Raw genomic sequence first — 14,477 nt, 5'->3', positions numbered from 1 at the left:
TAACTATAAAGCGCTTTGACTTTTATGTCCGGTCTTGCTAACGCCCTACCCGGTACAATTTTTATTAAGTAAGGAAAAAGTTCAAGCAAGGATCTATCGCGCCATTAAAAAACAATCCATGAATGAGACATGTCAGTGTTTTTCTTAGACAATTAAGAAATCAATATATAACTTGTGTTTTCGTTAATGGCTACTTTATTATTAACAACTGATTTTGATTGTATTTAATTATTAGAAATGTTAACAATATACGATAATGTTAACCTTGACCACTTTATTTTTGTTTCCGTTAATCTCTATCTATAATAATATTCATGATAATATCAAAAACTGCAAAATATCCTCAAATTACCATTTCAGGGGAAGCAATCCAACACCGGGTTGTCTGATTCGTCTTAACATTTCAGGGCAGATATATCTTCACCTGATGAACATTTTTATTACGTCATATTTGCTCTGCATGTCAGAGATAAATGCAAAACACGGCATTTCACGCCTATGTTCTATTTCAAGCCATGTCGGTCATGTTGGTTGGCAGACGGGGTCATCGGACACATCTTTAAAACTAAATACCCTAATGATGATTGTGGACAATTTTGATTGAATTTTACCTAGTAGTTTCAGAGGAGAATATTTTTGTAAAGGTCACGACGACGACCAACAAGTAATTAGAAAAGCTCACTTGGCCCTTCCGGCCAGATGAGCTTAAAAAGAATCAGATGTTTTCGGTTCAAACTGTTTGCGTCGGTATTACTTTTTTTATTTTTATTTTTATTTTATTTTTTTAGTTGTCGTGGTACACCAGTTTTGTGCTAAGAAAATATAATATGCTGTATTTTTTATGTTTTGTTTCAACCATCACATAAAATATGATATATATGAAATCTATTTCAGTTTTGCCAGACGCTATAAATCAACTATCAGATGAAGATAAAATAAGATATATTACGCTTATGCAAAGTTCGGAAATCGAAAAAAGGTATAACGTAAGAATTATGATAGTTGGTAAGGAATCAGCTGGTAAAACATGCCTCTTGAGAAGATTATTGAAGGAAGACATATCTGATGTTACTAGTACAGATGGTGTTGATATTGTTGTTCGTAGATGTAAAATCAACATAGAAGATGGGAAATGGACAATCGGCAAAGGTATATAATACCCAATGGTGATAAAAAATGATTTATAAATTCACAGAAAAAGTTATTAATGAATCTAAAAAATCTTGTTATCATTACTTTAATATAACGAAAAATATGTTGCACTTACACATACATTGTAATTGTTGTCACTGTTAGATTGTTTTCTACCACATAGCCTTATATAATTGATCTAAAGAAAACTATGAAAATTTTACTAATTCTAACATTGGGACATATGAACATTGAGTCATATAGTATTATAATAGAAAATTGGTTGTTATTCACCACTTTCGCAAATACTGCCATATGCAATTAAAGAATGTGCGATAGAATTTTCAAAAATATACTTTTCAAATGAAAATGTCAATGGCCTCTTAAGTGTAGGGCCACGTATATTATAATATATGATTTTTATACATTTGCACTTGCCAATATTCATACAATATTGACTTCTTTAAAACAAATTTATGTTCTTTATACAAACACTGTTCCGACAGAGTTACGACAAAGCAAGTCTAAAATCCTCATTCCATCAACAGTTGTAGCTGTGTTTATACTCATAAGCGTCTCAAATACAGATGCTACTTCAAAATACAAAAAACAAATGTTGAATATGTTTTAAATACATGAATGGCCAAGTTTAACTTAAAAAAACGTGAAAAAGGGAACAAATATAAAAGGAAAATCCATTTCCTTTTTAAAAAATTCAGAAATGTCCTGCTATTGTCTTCCTGTTCTCGAATTCACCGATAGCGTGATGACCTTGACCAAAAAACCTCTCATTATTACAAATGTACTTATGCAACCTCAAAGCGCTTGCGATAAAAAATCCCAAAATAAGAAAAGGTTAACAAACAAGGAAGTTAGATAGTGTTGATTTTGAAAAACCAAGTTTTGATACACCAAAATATTTAACATCTGCTAAGACAAAATGTAATAATCAAATAGAAACGCATGGATTTAAAAAAAAATGTTTGGGTCATAATTGCTCTATATCAACTCATTTAATTTCACGTGCTCCCCGATTCCTAGTTGTTTGTTGATCAAGGTAGTTCAGGTTTTTAAGTTTGAGCCGTAAAGGTTGCGCATTGATTTTGTAAGTCATGCTAATTGTAGTAATTCTATAACAATAACAAATGATTAATGAAACAATCTATATTATTTAAATACATTGAGGAAGAGTTATATAATTCAAAACTGCAATTGCATAACTTTATAATGTTTAATGTTGCAAATTCCATTGTTGCAAATTAACCTCCATTCTGGAAATACTAAGCATGATAATTAAGTTAGAAAAAGAAGATTTTTAATAATCGAACATCCTAACTGTTTGTGACAAATACTTTAGTGGAGATCAGCAATTAGTGATAACGATATTAATTTTGGAAGCTGATGAGGCATTTGCACCTTTTTCTTACACTTGAAAAAGTCCTGCAAATATGTGAAAGATGGATGTTAACATTTGTCCTTGCATGGTTTTATGAGAATAAACTATCTGTGTATCGTATAACAAAACATGAGAAGGGGAAATATGTAAAGTAAGAATTTCAAATTGTTCAAATGTATGAATAAAAGTGCTCAAATAGTGATGCATGACCCCTGGACATTCATTTGCTAGCATAAAATTAGCGACAATGATTTCAGAGCAAAATCCGTGAACACCAAAACATTGGACCCCTTTCCTCTTGTGACTGAAATATACATGTAACACTAACTCATGGTACTGCACTCCTAGTTATTTATTCGATTATGTGTGGACCTAATATGTTTTAATGTCCATAAGGAGAGGACTATTTGGGTTCCTGGGAGAAAAAGTCATGAAAGTAGGAGGCTTTATTGCAAACGGAATTCCATTGTTCTTCTCACAAACCTCGAATATTCGAATGCTAAAAATACAAGTTTTTGTTTTTTATCTGACTGAAGCAACAATGTTCAGAATGTTGAACTCTTTCAATTGTCCATATATGTCAAATTTGTCACACGACTTCTTACAGGAAATGACAATTTTACTTTTTATTTTCATGTTGGTTATCATATTGAGAACTATACTAGATACAAAGAATCATTGAATTGCAATCATGATCCCTTTTAGAGTTATTGCCCTTTTATGTTGATTCAACTTTTTTGGCGTTTTTGCCTTTTATCTTAAAAATTAAACTGATAAGCTTCAGGTAGCACAATACAAATATTTTTTAATTCAAATATCCAACCTTTAAAATGCTGTACTTTCTTAAGACTGCATATACATAATCTTTTAAATGAATGTAGTATTTTAGTTATGCAATCATTACGTGATCAATTATTATGCCATAAATCTCTATCATTTCTAATAATGTTTGATTAGGTTTAAAATTTGATCTATACATTCTTTTCAAAATCTTAGACACCCTTTTGTAGATAATGGCTTTAGGGACAACATATAATAAAACCAACCCTCTTGGGGTATCCATAAAGAAGCTTATATCAATTGAAAGTGGAAATTTCATGTATTTTGTTTAAACACGTTAACATTATAATTGATTAAATATTTGTTGTATAATACTAACATTGAAATAATTTTAAAGAGTAATATGTAAGCTATCCATAGATACTACTTTTATAAAGTTTCAAGCATAATAAAGAAAGTTATAGCATTTTATACTAGGGAATTGTAGGTATACAATGTTTGTATTGTGTTACCGTTAATACGCAAACATGATCAGCAAGACAAGATCTGCAATTAGGACAATTTAGAGGATATCGTCCGACTTCACCATGGAATTATTGCCCTTAAATGACGATTTGTATCACTATTTTTTTTTGGATAGCGGGGGTTGCCTTTCATGAGAAACATTTTGATAGATAACAAAAATGATCAGTTGGCAAAAACTTGTAACAAGTCACCTTTCGACGTTATATGAAGACGACTGTTCAGCAATAAGCAATGTCCATAATGTAAAGTCAACTAAATAATACCTGTGTATGATACAATGTCAGGCGTTAGGAATATGTAGACAAATGCCCAGAAATTTTATTGGAAAAGTTTCACTCTTTGGCATTTTTGGAAAAAAAACCAGACTGTAGTGTTCATGTTGTGATAAAGTATTTTATAAAATATAGTGATTCTGCGAGCTATATGAATTCTGACAACTATTCTTTCTACAGTAAAAGATGGCCTTCAAAGATGAGATTATTCTACCAGTGGTGTTAACCAGATGTCTCAAAAAGTATAAAGATCACCAGCTAAATCTAAGTTCACAATCTGTGAAATTTGCAGCAACATTAAGACTTTGGATTTTTCCCTCCGCTTTACACTACTATTCCCCATGCTCAATTGAGATATCCACTTCACCATCTAATTTGACAGTGCTTTTTTCTTTAAAAAAATATGTTTCGTATGAGTTTGACGGAGGAGTCAGTGGAATTTTTTAATGGATAATATGCATAAAAAAAATGGTAAAAAAAACCAGATAAAATATTTGCTCATGTTTTTTTTTATTATATCGAAAGTATCAAAAACTAATCAGGTTTGGCATTTCATAAATTGTTACTGTTAGTAGATATAGGAAGATGTGGTAAAAGTCAATGAGACAACTCTCCATCCAAATAACAATTTATAAAAGTAAGCCATTATAGGTCAAGGTACGACTTTCAACACGGAGCCTCGGCTCACACCGAAAAAGAAACTATAGAGAGCCCTACAATTACTAGTGTAAAACCATTCAAACGGGAATACCAACGGTCTTATCTATATAAAAACGAGAAAGGAGAAACACGTATAAATTACATAATCAAACGACAACTACTGTACATCAGATTATTTACATAGGACAGGTGCAAACGTTTGCAGCGGGATTAAATGTTTTAATGGTACCAAACCTTCTCCCTTTCTCTGAAACAATATTATAACATCACAACATAGAAAAAATACACGTGAGTCTGTTTCCGTGGTAAGCCTGTAATATAAAAAAAAATATTATAGCTGGACTACACAATTTTGCTGAGAATATCCACTCAAAGAGGTTTTAGGTCCATTTTCCTTATATATCCATGGAGAAATTAGCCTTTTTGCACTCGTTTCCAGTGTTTAACACATCAAGTTGATCTCAAACTGTTGTAGGTTTCTTTTTCAATAACCAAGTTAGCTACACACATCGGTCTCATAATGTCCGTACAATAATAACTTCAAGAAACTCATGTCATTTGCCTTTGGATCTCCTTCATATTAGGGAATAGGAAAATTAACGATTATTACTATAAGTTAGTTATGCACGACCTAATGACAGGACTACTGGGATAACGGGCGGAAATAATGGACTACAGTTAAAAAACTATTCTGAGTTGGAATGTAACAGCAATATCATGTCATATAGTTGAAGAAACGTTTACTTTACATGCAGTGAACATCGAATTCTCTCTACTCGAGACATTGGAATTAATGTTCCCTTTTTGTCGGACATGGCTACGAATGCATTCATACTGCCTGCACAAATAAATGGAATTCCATCTTGGGTAAGTGTATTTTCAAGATGAGCATGCTTCTATAACCCAGACACCCTTAGTATATTTCAAACAGTAAGGAATTGTACTTGCTTCCAAGGAATGCAGGTATTCGCTTACAAGGAAACATGACCTACTTAGTACCATAACGTACTTTAATGAATCAATAGAATACCGATACTCTAAATGTATGATATTTTTAATGATCACTACTACCAATTTATATCACTGACACTTCTGGACTAGTATTTTTGTTTCGACACTTGAACAAATCATTTATTTTGTTTTCTGCCAGGAATTAATGATGATAAGGTGGGCCGGATTAAGAGAGCACTTATTCCAAATACAGAGGACAGAAACACTCAAAATATGCAGGTAGATGAGACAAATAATATGAATACACGACAGGGTGATGAAAAATCTACTAATAACAAAGATATTACAACAAATACAAAGGTACGTCTGGAAAACAGTAATGATACAAATGAGTCGTCATCATTGTTTATGTCTGAGGATTCCACAAACAAGGCAATAGTTAATCTGGATAATAAAGAAGTTACGAATGGATCTTCATCACTGGTAATGCCTGAGGACTTCACCATCGACGACAAGGTTAATCTGGATAATAAAGAAGTTACGAATGAATCTTCATCACTGGTAATGCCCGAGGACTTCACCACCGACGACAAGGTTAATCTGGATAACAAACAGAATGAGTCTTCATTATTAGTAATGCCTGAAGATTTGATGTCTCATGTGTTTTCTAAGTCAACTGTAAATGCTCCTTTAAACCTTTATGCATTATGTGAATTATGGGACTTTGCAGGACAAAAAGAATTTTACGCTACACATCAAGCATTTTTGACAAGCAGTGCAGTATACCTTGTAGTTGCAGATATGAAGGACGACATAAGTAAACAAGGCTTAGGGCAGTGTTTTGCTGATTTTCAGAACATTGGAGGTATGTTTTTTTTATCCGAAAATCAAATGAAATAACATTATTTAATATACGGATTTTTAATTCTGTAATAAAACGAAAAACGAAAAACTAAATAAGCAATTTACCTAAATATTCATCGAGCCAACACAATATTGATTGGTTGATTGCACTAGTGTGCTAATTCGTTGCGGTCAGTTTGTTTTGATTGAGGAAACTGGAGTGCGGATCCAACCATTGACCTTCGGTCAGAAAACTCGTCAATTTAAATTGTTGTCGAGCGCATTTGCCACGTGTGGGATTTGATATGGACTGACAAAGACCCTACCCAGAAACGAAAATACGAGTTAGGTGTAATTTACATCTTAATTAATCAATTGACAGTAGTTAAACTAATACATAATACATACATAAATGTCTTTCGAAATTTAAAATTGTAAGTATAAACATGATATAGTTATTTGTAAATAATATTACAAATGCATTCGGGCTATTTCGTTGAAATAAGGAAAATAAGAGTGACGAGTAGTGTAACAAATGAAACAGTTTAAATACATCAATTTCTTTTACTTTAACGTATTCAAATAAATTGCAAACGGATGCGAAATAGTTCATTAATTTACTTGTTTGTGTTTTTTTGAATGCATGTTATGTCAATTTGTTTATAACTCTACCACTCTAAACAATATTTTATAACCAAACACAAGCTCAGTAAAAATAAAGTCACAGCACATTTTTTTATTACATTAATTTTATAGAAAAGAAAAGGATTCAGATGCCAGAGTATACAACAGTAAAACCAAAAAAAACCCAATCTTTAGTGAAAATGATGAGCTACATTAATATGCATACAAAAATTAGGATACACATATTTTATTATGAAAATTGACAAATTCGTTCCTTTAGCATTATATATAGTTGCAAGTTATGTTATAGTTGAATCGTGGTTTTATTTTGTTTTTCTGCTAAGGTAAAAATATAAAAAGTATGGTAGGTGGTCATGAATAATTATTGTTTTAACATTGCTGATACATTTCAGAGTATGTAGATTTTTGGTTTGATTCTATCCATTGCCATCGAACGGCCGACAAACAAGCTAGGAATGGACACTTCGATCCTCCGATTGTATTAGTTTTTACTGGAAAGGATAGATATGAATTAGAGGTAATACAATTGTGGAACGTTGTTCTTCATCTCTATCCGAGCTATCTTCAAAGTTATTAGTATCCATTCTTGACTGGGCACGCCACTTAGCTCCATCAATTTTTTTTAAAAGAACATAGTCATCCTCCAACATTAAAAAAAAATAGTAAGTAAAGTAAGCGCAGGATAACAACTTGCAATAAAAAAAGGAAAGTTCATCTCATTATTTCTAATACATGTACAACAATATCGTTTAACAATCATTACTTATAGCTACCGCCGACAACAACTGTAACACTTGCCCCTTCTTTTGGATATACGTGTTTATAAGCGCTCTACCAAACAATACCTTGGACAATTGCTTAACAAAACAACTGATGTACACACAAATCGTGCATTTATTGATTGATAGGTGCTTGCTTAAAATACAGTTGTATTGTATGAATATTTAACAAAATCAATTAATGCAGTATTATGTTCATCTAAATGGGACGACAAAGATTTCATGCCAGGACTTGGGATTAAAACGTAATAGTGTGTTAGACTACAGACCAAATAAAGACCCCTTTAAAAGTTAATAATCAAATAATTTAAGTGTTGTTGATTTTTTGTCGAACGCATATCCTGGTACCGTTGATAACTGTTTACACCACTGGGTCGATGCCCTTGCTGGTGGACGTTTCGTCACCGAGGGTATCAATATCAATAATGTGGTCATTTTTTATAAATTTCCTGTTTACAAAACTTTAAATTTTATGAAAAACCAAGGCTTTTCTTATCCCAGGCATAGATTACCTCAGCCGTATTTGGCACAACTTTTTGGAATTTTGGATCCCCAATGCTCTTCAACTTTGTACTTGTTTGGCTTTATAAATATTTTTGATATGAGCGAAACTGATGAGTCTTATGTACACGAAACGCGCGTCTGGCGTACTAAATTATAATCCTGATAACTATATTGCCCAAGTAATAATATTTTACCCCATAAAAGAGAAAAAAGAAATCCCCTACGATTGCATACCACATTTTAATTCAGATGTGTTTGGAGTTAATACGTTTCACCGCAAAGTTAATCTCAGATAATGTATATGTGCATCGCCTTTTGTGGCCGAAACGCCCGTCTGGCGTATATATACAAAAATTAGTCCTGGTATCTATGATGGGTTTATTTGCACGACAAATTGGTATTCAATGTCCATTGCAAAAGTCATATTCACATGCATATCAACACTTGGATCAAGGCTCAGCAAGGTGTGTTTTTTTTCATGTTCGTTTCATTCAGAATTGAATTTTATATTCCAATACCTAAACCAAAGGTTGGTAGATTGCTGTTATGATATTGTTTACAACAGAGGAGAGAAAGATATCAAAGGGATATTCAAACTCATAAATCGAACAACGCCATGGCTAAAAAAAGAAAGAAAAAAACAGACAAATAATAGTATACAAAACACAACATAGAAAACTAAACACTATGCAACACGAACCCCACCAAAAACTTGGAGTGATTTCAGGTGCTCCGAAAGGTTAACCAGATCCTGCTCCACATTTGGGACTACATTAAGGGTTATAGATAGCGTTAGTTCATAAGGGATTGGTTGGTTTAATCAACCATTTTCTATAGAAGAAAATAGCTGTACCAAGTCAGGTATTTGATTGTTGATTTACGGAACGCTGTCAATGCCTCATAAAAAGAAACTACTATGACATGATGGAATGCTTATTACCTGATGGGAAAGCTTCATTACATGATGCTGTTATTCTTTATATGATGTGACAATTTCATTCGGAATATGATTAGTTCTTTAAAGTATGTAAAAACTTCATTACGTGATGTTGTTAGTTCTTTATATCATATGAATACATTATGACTTGATGTGGTTAGTTCCTTAATCAAAATTTCATTACGTGATGTGGTAACTTCTTTACAGTCTGTGAAAACGTCACAACACGATGTTTTTTGTTGTTTTTATGATGTGAAAACTTCATTACGTGATGTGGTTAGCTCTTTATAGGATGTCAAAACTTCGTAAACGTGATGTGGATATTTCTTCACATGATGTGAAAACTTCATCACGTGATGTTGTTGATTGCTTATCTGATGTGAAAACTTCGTTACGTGATGTGGTTAGTTGTTTTTATGATGTGAAAACTTCATAAGTTGATGTGGTTAATTCTTGATATGGTGTGGAAACTTCATTACGTGATGTGGTTAGCTCTTTATAGGATGTGAAAACTTCATTACGTGATGTGGTTAGTTCTTATATTATGTAATAACTTCATTACATGATGTGGGTACTTCTTTACATGATATGACCGTTTCATCACATGATTTGAAATTTTTCTCACGTGATGTTAAACAGTCATTATGTCGAATTTCAAATTGGTATTACGTGATGGAGTAAGCCATTTCTATTGATATTTTAGAGTGTGTCTTTCTATGTGTTGATGCTACACTTTTAGTTTCAGATAAGGGAGGAGTTATTATTTAAACATTTACATCCGCTTTTTTTAGTTTTGTTATGAATGTATAAATACCCTGCCATGTGTTTTTGTTAGATATTTTACCGTTTTGTATCGATCTGGTGAGTTATGCCTTTTTTAACTGATTATTATAGCTTGTTCTTATGTTGTACTATTACACCGTTGTCCAAAGTCGAGATGGCCGTTCACAAACATATTTACCCCCCGCCATATTCCAAATTCACAACAGTTCATGTCTGTCATGGTTTTTTTCTTTCGTAAATTGTTTTGTTACAAATCATGCCATTAGTTTTTCCTTAATTTGATGGTTTCAAAATTTCAATTTTGGGCCTAACATAGCCATTTAACGGCACGGATTTCTTTTCATTATTATAGACAATTCTTTTATGGCTTACATCCACTTCATTTGAACTTTGTGGATAGTTGTCTCATTGGCAATTATACTTAATCTCCTTATTTTCATATAACTGGCAAACGTATCTTTTTGAATAACATAAACGAAATTGAAGATATATCTGTGATCCGGAAACTTCCAGGTTGTTTCGTTTGTTACAACTATAATCCCGTTTACATAATAAAAGGAAAAAAAGGATTATTTTTTCATAAATGGGGGAACATAACTCACTGATTCCTTGTTAGATGCATTCACTAAAATCAAGTAGTTACTTAAAAATATTGACGTTGTCAATGATTTATCAGGTGTGGTTTCTGGATTTAGCATAAAATGGCGTCATGATTTTCAGCTTTTTGCTTTTGAAATCTTTGTAAAACGTCATCAGTGTCTGAGTAGAAAGTTGGTGAACCAGGGGTATGTCAAAGAACGTCTCGTCCTTTTTCTAAAAGAGTTAATCGGAAGGTACCACAACCTTGTTGATAAATATTCCCTATCAACTTCACAAATAATATGTGATTGTCTTGATGTTAAAATTATGCGTACTGATGTTGTTTATCATCTTAACAATGTGTGTTATTGTTCTTTCGTTTGTCTATGTTCTATTATTAATATTACTTTTACTGTTGGGTTGTTTTAAGTGATACCCATTAAACGTGGCTCGGTATTTAAACATCCCGTCAATGTGTTTGTATTGTCTTTCATTTTTTGCTGGTGTGTTTTGTTTTAAAAAAAACTAAGGATTTTCTCATCCGAGGCATAGATTATCTTAGCCGTATTTTTATTAACTATAATAACTATTGTAAGTGCGACTTTTTGTATTTCTTCGGTTCTTATAACGTGACGCTGTACTTTAAAAGATCTCGTCACCGTACGGCCTTCAATAATGAGCAAAGCCCATACCGCATAATAAGCTATAAAAGGCCCCGATAAGGCAAGGTAAAACAATTCAAACGAGAAAACTAACGACCTTATTTGTATACAAAATTGAAATATGTATGTTTAGTTCACGCATCAGTGTAAAGATAACGGAATTTTATGAGACTTTCGTCATAGTGAGAGGGTTGGCGCTATAAAACCAGGTTTAATCCACTATTTTCTACATTTGAAAATGCCCGTACCAAGTCAGGAATATGACAGTTCTTGTCAATTCGTTTTTGATGTGTTTTGTTATTTGATTTTGCCATGTAAATATTGACTTTCCGATTAGATGTTCCTTTAAGTTCAGTATTTTTATGATTTTACTTTTTTCTGATATGGAACTTTCATATTCCGTTTTGATTTTTTCTTGAAGTTCGGATTTTTTTTTTACTTTTTGTTCGTTGTTTGTTTGGCATATATTTCATAAATGTTCAGGACGATAACACATAAGCAATGATTTAAATTGTAAAATCACAAAAATACTTACTTTATCGATATGAATGTTGAAAAATGTGGAAATCCACTAGAAAGAGGGTATGTAGATGAGGTGTAGCCATGTAAAAGCTCACTGTACGTGCCTTGTGCATTGTTGTTGTAAATGTTTTCATTGTGCAGAGTTGATCACTCTCTCTATATAGTTATCAAAGGTACCAGGATCTCTATACTAGACAAATCAGTTAATCTGAAATCCCCTCTTTGCAAAGGGGTCTACTGTCGGTCGGTAGACGACTAAGACATGACCATAAATGGGTTTCATTAGGAGACGTGGTTTATTTCAATAAAGACAAAGCAACACAAAATAATGTAAAACAAAATAGAACAGATACAAGAAGATGTGATACAACTTTCCATCCAAGTCACAATTTAGAACTAAGAAGCCTTCAACAACGAATAAAACCTAGAAAGTCATAGAATGATCATAATTTTTTTTCACAATCTCATGAGAGATAGTGATAAGTTTGAATACAGCTAATAAATATTGGACTTTTCTCATTGATAATCATCGTTAAAATATCAAACATAAAGGTTTTTTATTCCTTTGTTTATTTTTCGTAGGCAGATTTGAAGAAGAGAAAAAAGGAACTTAACGATCAACTAGACCAAGTTCTTGGATTGCAAAGCAAATATCATCACTTGCACAAGAAATGTTATTTGTCAAATTTGACAGATACTGATGAAGAATTTGTAAAGTTGCAACATGTAATTTCTGAGACTGCAAGGAAAATGGATAATTGGGGTAATACATTTCCATTAAAATGGATTCTTTTAGAACATTTGATCGATATCAATAAAAACGAGGGAAAAAATATTATTAATTTAAATGACATGTCCAAACTTGCTGAACATCACGATATTAGTATACTGGAAAAAGATGAACTGCTGTTGTTTCTTCGATTTCAGCATACTGTAGGGAACATTATTTTCTTTGAAAATATACCGGATTTGATCATTTTAAAACCTCAGTGGTTAGCAGATGCTTTCCGATGTTTAGTCTCAGATAGAATTGATGACAGCGGCTTGCATCACCTTGAGGACTGGACACTGTTTAGACGACAAGGCAAATTAAGTGAATCGTTAATAACAGAACTTTTCAAATCAAAAGATGGAAGTCAGTTTTCAGGACAGAAAAACAATTTACATAAAGTTATGGAAAAACTTGACATATTAGTCAAAATTGAGAACTCAAGTTATTATATAATGCCAAGCCAAATGCCTTCTTCCAAGTTTGAAGATGTATGTAGAAATGTTGGGATTCTAACAAAAAACTGTAAAAGGACTTCCTGGCTTTGTTACAAATTTGAATTTCTTCCACCTTCATTCTTTAACCATATCTCTGCCTGGTTTATCAAACAGTACATTCCTAGCAAAGTGGATAGTGATGCTACATCATTCGCTTTATATCGTGGAATCTGTGTGTTTGACATTGATATATCTGGTTGTGAAAAAAATACTAGTTACCATGTCGACTGATACCATTGCTCTTCAGGTTGTGTCGTTTTCCGAACAGGAGGGATTCGGAAGTATGTGTAGCGGTATACACAGTGAAGTAACACAACTTATTGAAGATATAAAAGAGAGATATAAAGTGAACATATCGTTTAAAATCCATTTCAAATGCAGTGACGGCTATTATTTTAAAGACACCTTTGAATATGATAATTTGATAATTGAGAAGATGTGTTTCTGCATTCAGCATAAACAAATGCATCGATCTGACCAGATAATTTCGCCTTGGATGAATAATGAGGTATGTTTTTAAAACGGCATCATTATAAATTGGTTAGATTATCCTATGGAATCCTCAGCAGTCTTTTCATAGTTCGATATAATCTGGACCCATTGTATATAGTCTTAACTCTGTCTCGGTACCATTATTCTCAACTGTCTTATAGTCTTAACTCTGTCTCGGTACCTTTATTCTCAACTGTCTAAATGTATTCTGGAGTACACAAATCAAAATTCCAACTAGCTAAACTTTTAACTAGCATAATCTGTTATAATGGTATGTGTAATGATAATGAAAATGATTATGATTATGGTTTTGGTTAAAACAAATTAACATCCATTTTTAGTAATATTATTTTGACAGGGCTCGGTTTTTATAAATCCTGCCGTTGTACCATTGTGCTACGGTCATTGTTTTGTATCTTTGACTTTCATTTTCGTTTATTGCTTCGCATCACGGTGCGGACCTATTAGTTTCAGTAGACATACACGCCATCAATAAATAATTAATGATATCTGATTGGTTACTTTATGATGCGGCTGAGAATCAGCAACCGTTATTGGTTTAAATGAGATAAATAATTACGAACTTTTCTTATTCAAGATCAGTCATTAAAAGCCAGAATATTAACTATGTATATATCAGTTCAGATCAACTGTCATTAACTCATGTTCGTTTTATTATATTGCACACTGAAATCAATATTGAAATATCAATTACCAATACACGTTTATTTCCCTTGTCAATCTATAATA

At 32.4% G+C, this 14,477-nt stretch overlaps 1 protein-coding gene across 1 annotated transcript; it reads left to right on the top strand.

Annotated features, from left to right (window-relative positions):
- Window positions 1–995: 995 nt before the first annotated feature.
- Window positions 996–13,466, top strand: LOC134701179 (probable serine/threonine-protein kinase roco6). Its single transcript, XM_063562318.1, has 4 exons — window positions 996–1,149; window positions 5,915–6,580; window positions 7,596–7,720; window positions 12,552–13,466. The coding sequence occupies exons 1-4, from the start codon at window positions 996–998 to the stop codon at window positions 13,464–13,466; spliced, it is 1,860 nt and encodes a 619-aa protein (XP_063418388.1).
- The last annotated feature ends 1,011 nt before the right edge of the window (window positions 13,467–14,477 follow it).

This window comes from Mytilus trossulus, unplaced genomic scaffold (assembly GCF_036588685.1).
Source record: "Mytilus trossulus isolate FHL-02 unplaced genomic scaffold, PNRI_Mtr1.1.1.hap1 h1tg000233l__unscaffolded, whole genome shotgun sequence".
Lineage (NCBI taxonomy): Eukaryota > Metazoa > Mollusca > Bivalvia > Mytilida > Mytilidae > Mytilus > Mytilus trossulus.
The sequence above is the reverse complement of the archived record's forward strand: the minus strand, read 5'-3'. Positions and strand labels throughout refer to the sequence as shown.

Bases quoted from the DNA above. Each gene is read 5' to 3' on its own strand.
- LOC134701179 (XM_063562318.1), top strand. From the start codon at position 996: ATGATAGTTGGTAAGGAATCAGCTGGTAAAACATGCCTCTTGAGAAGA. The intron at 1,150-5,914 runs GTATATAATACC...GTTTTCTGCCAG, and splicing joins GAAATGGACAATCGGCAAAG to GAATTAATGATGATAAGGTG. The intron at 6,581-7,595 runs GTATGTTTTTTT...GATACATTTCAG, and splicing joins TGATTTTCAGAACATTGGAG to AGTATGTAGATTTTTGGTTT.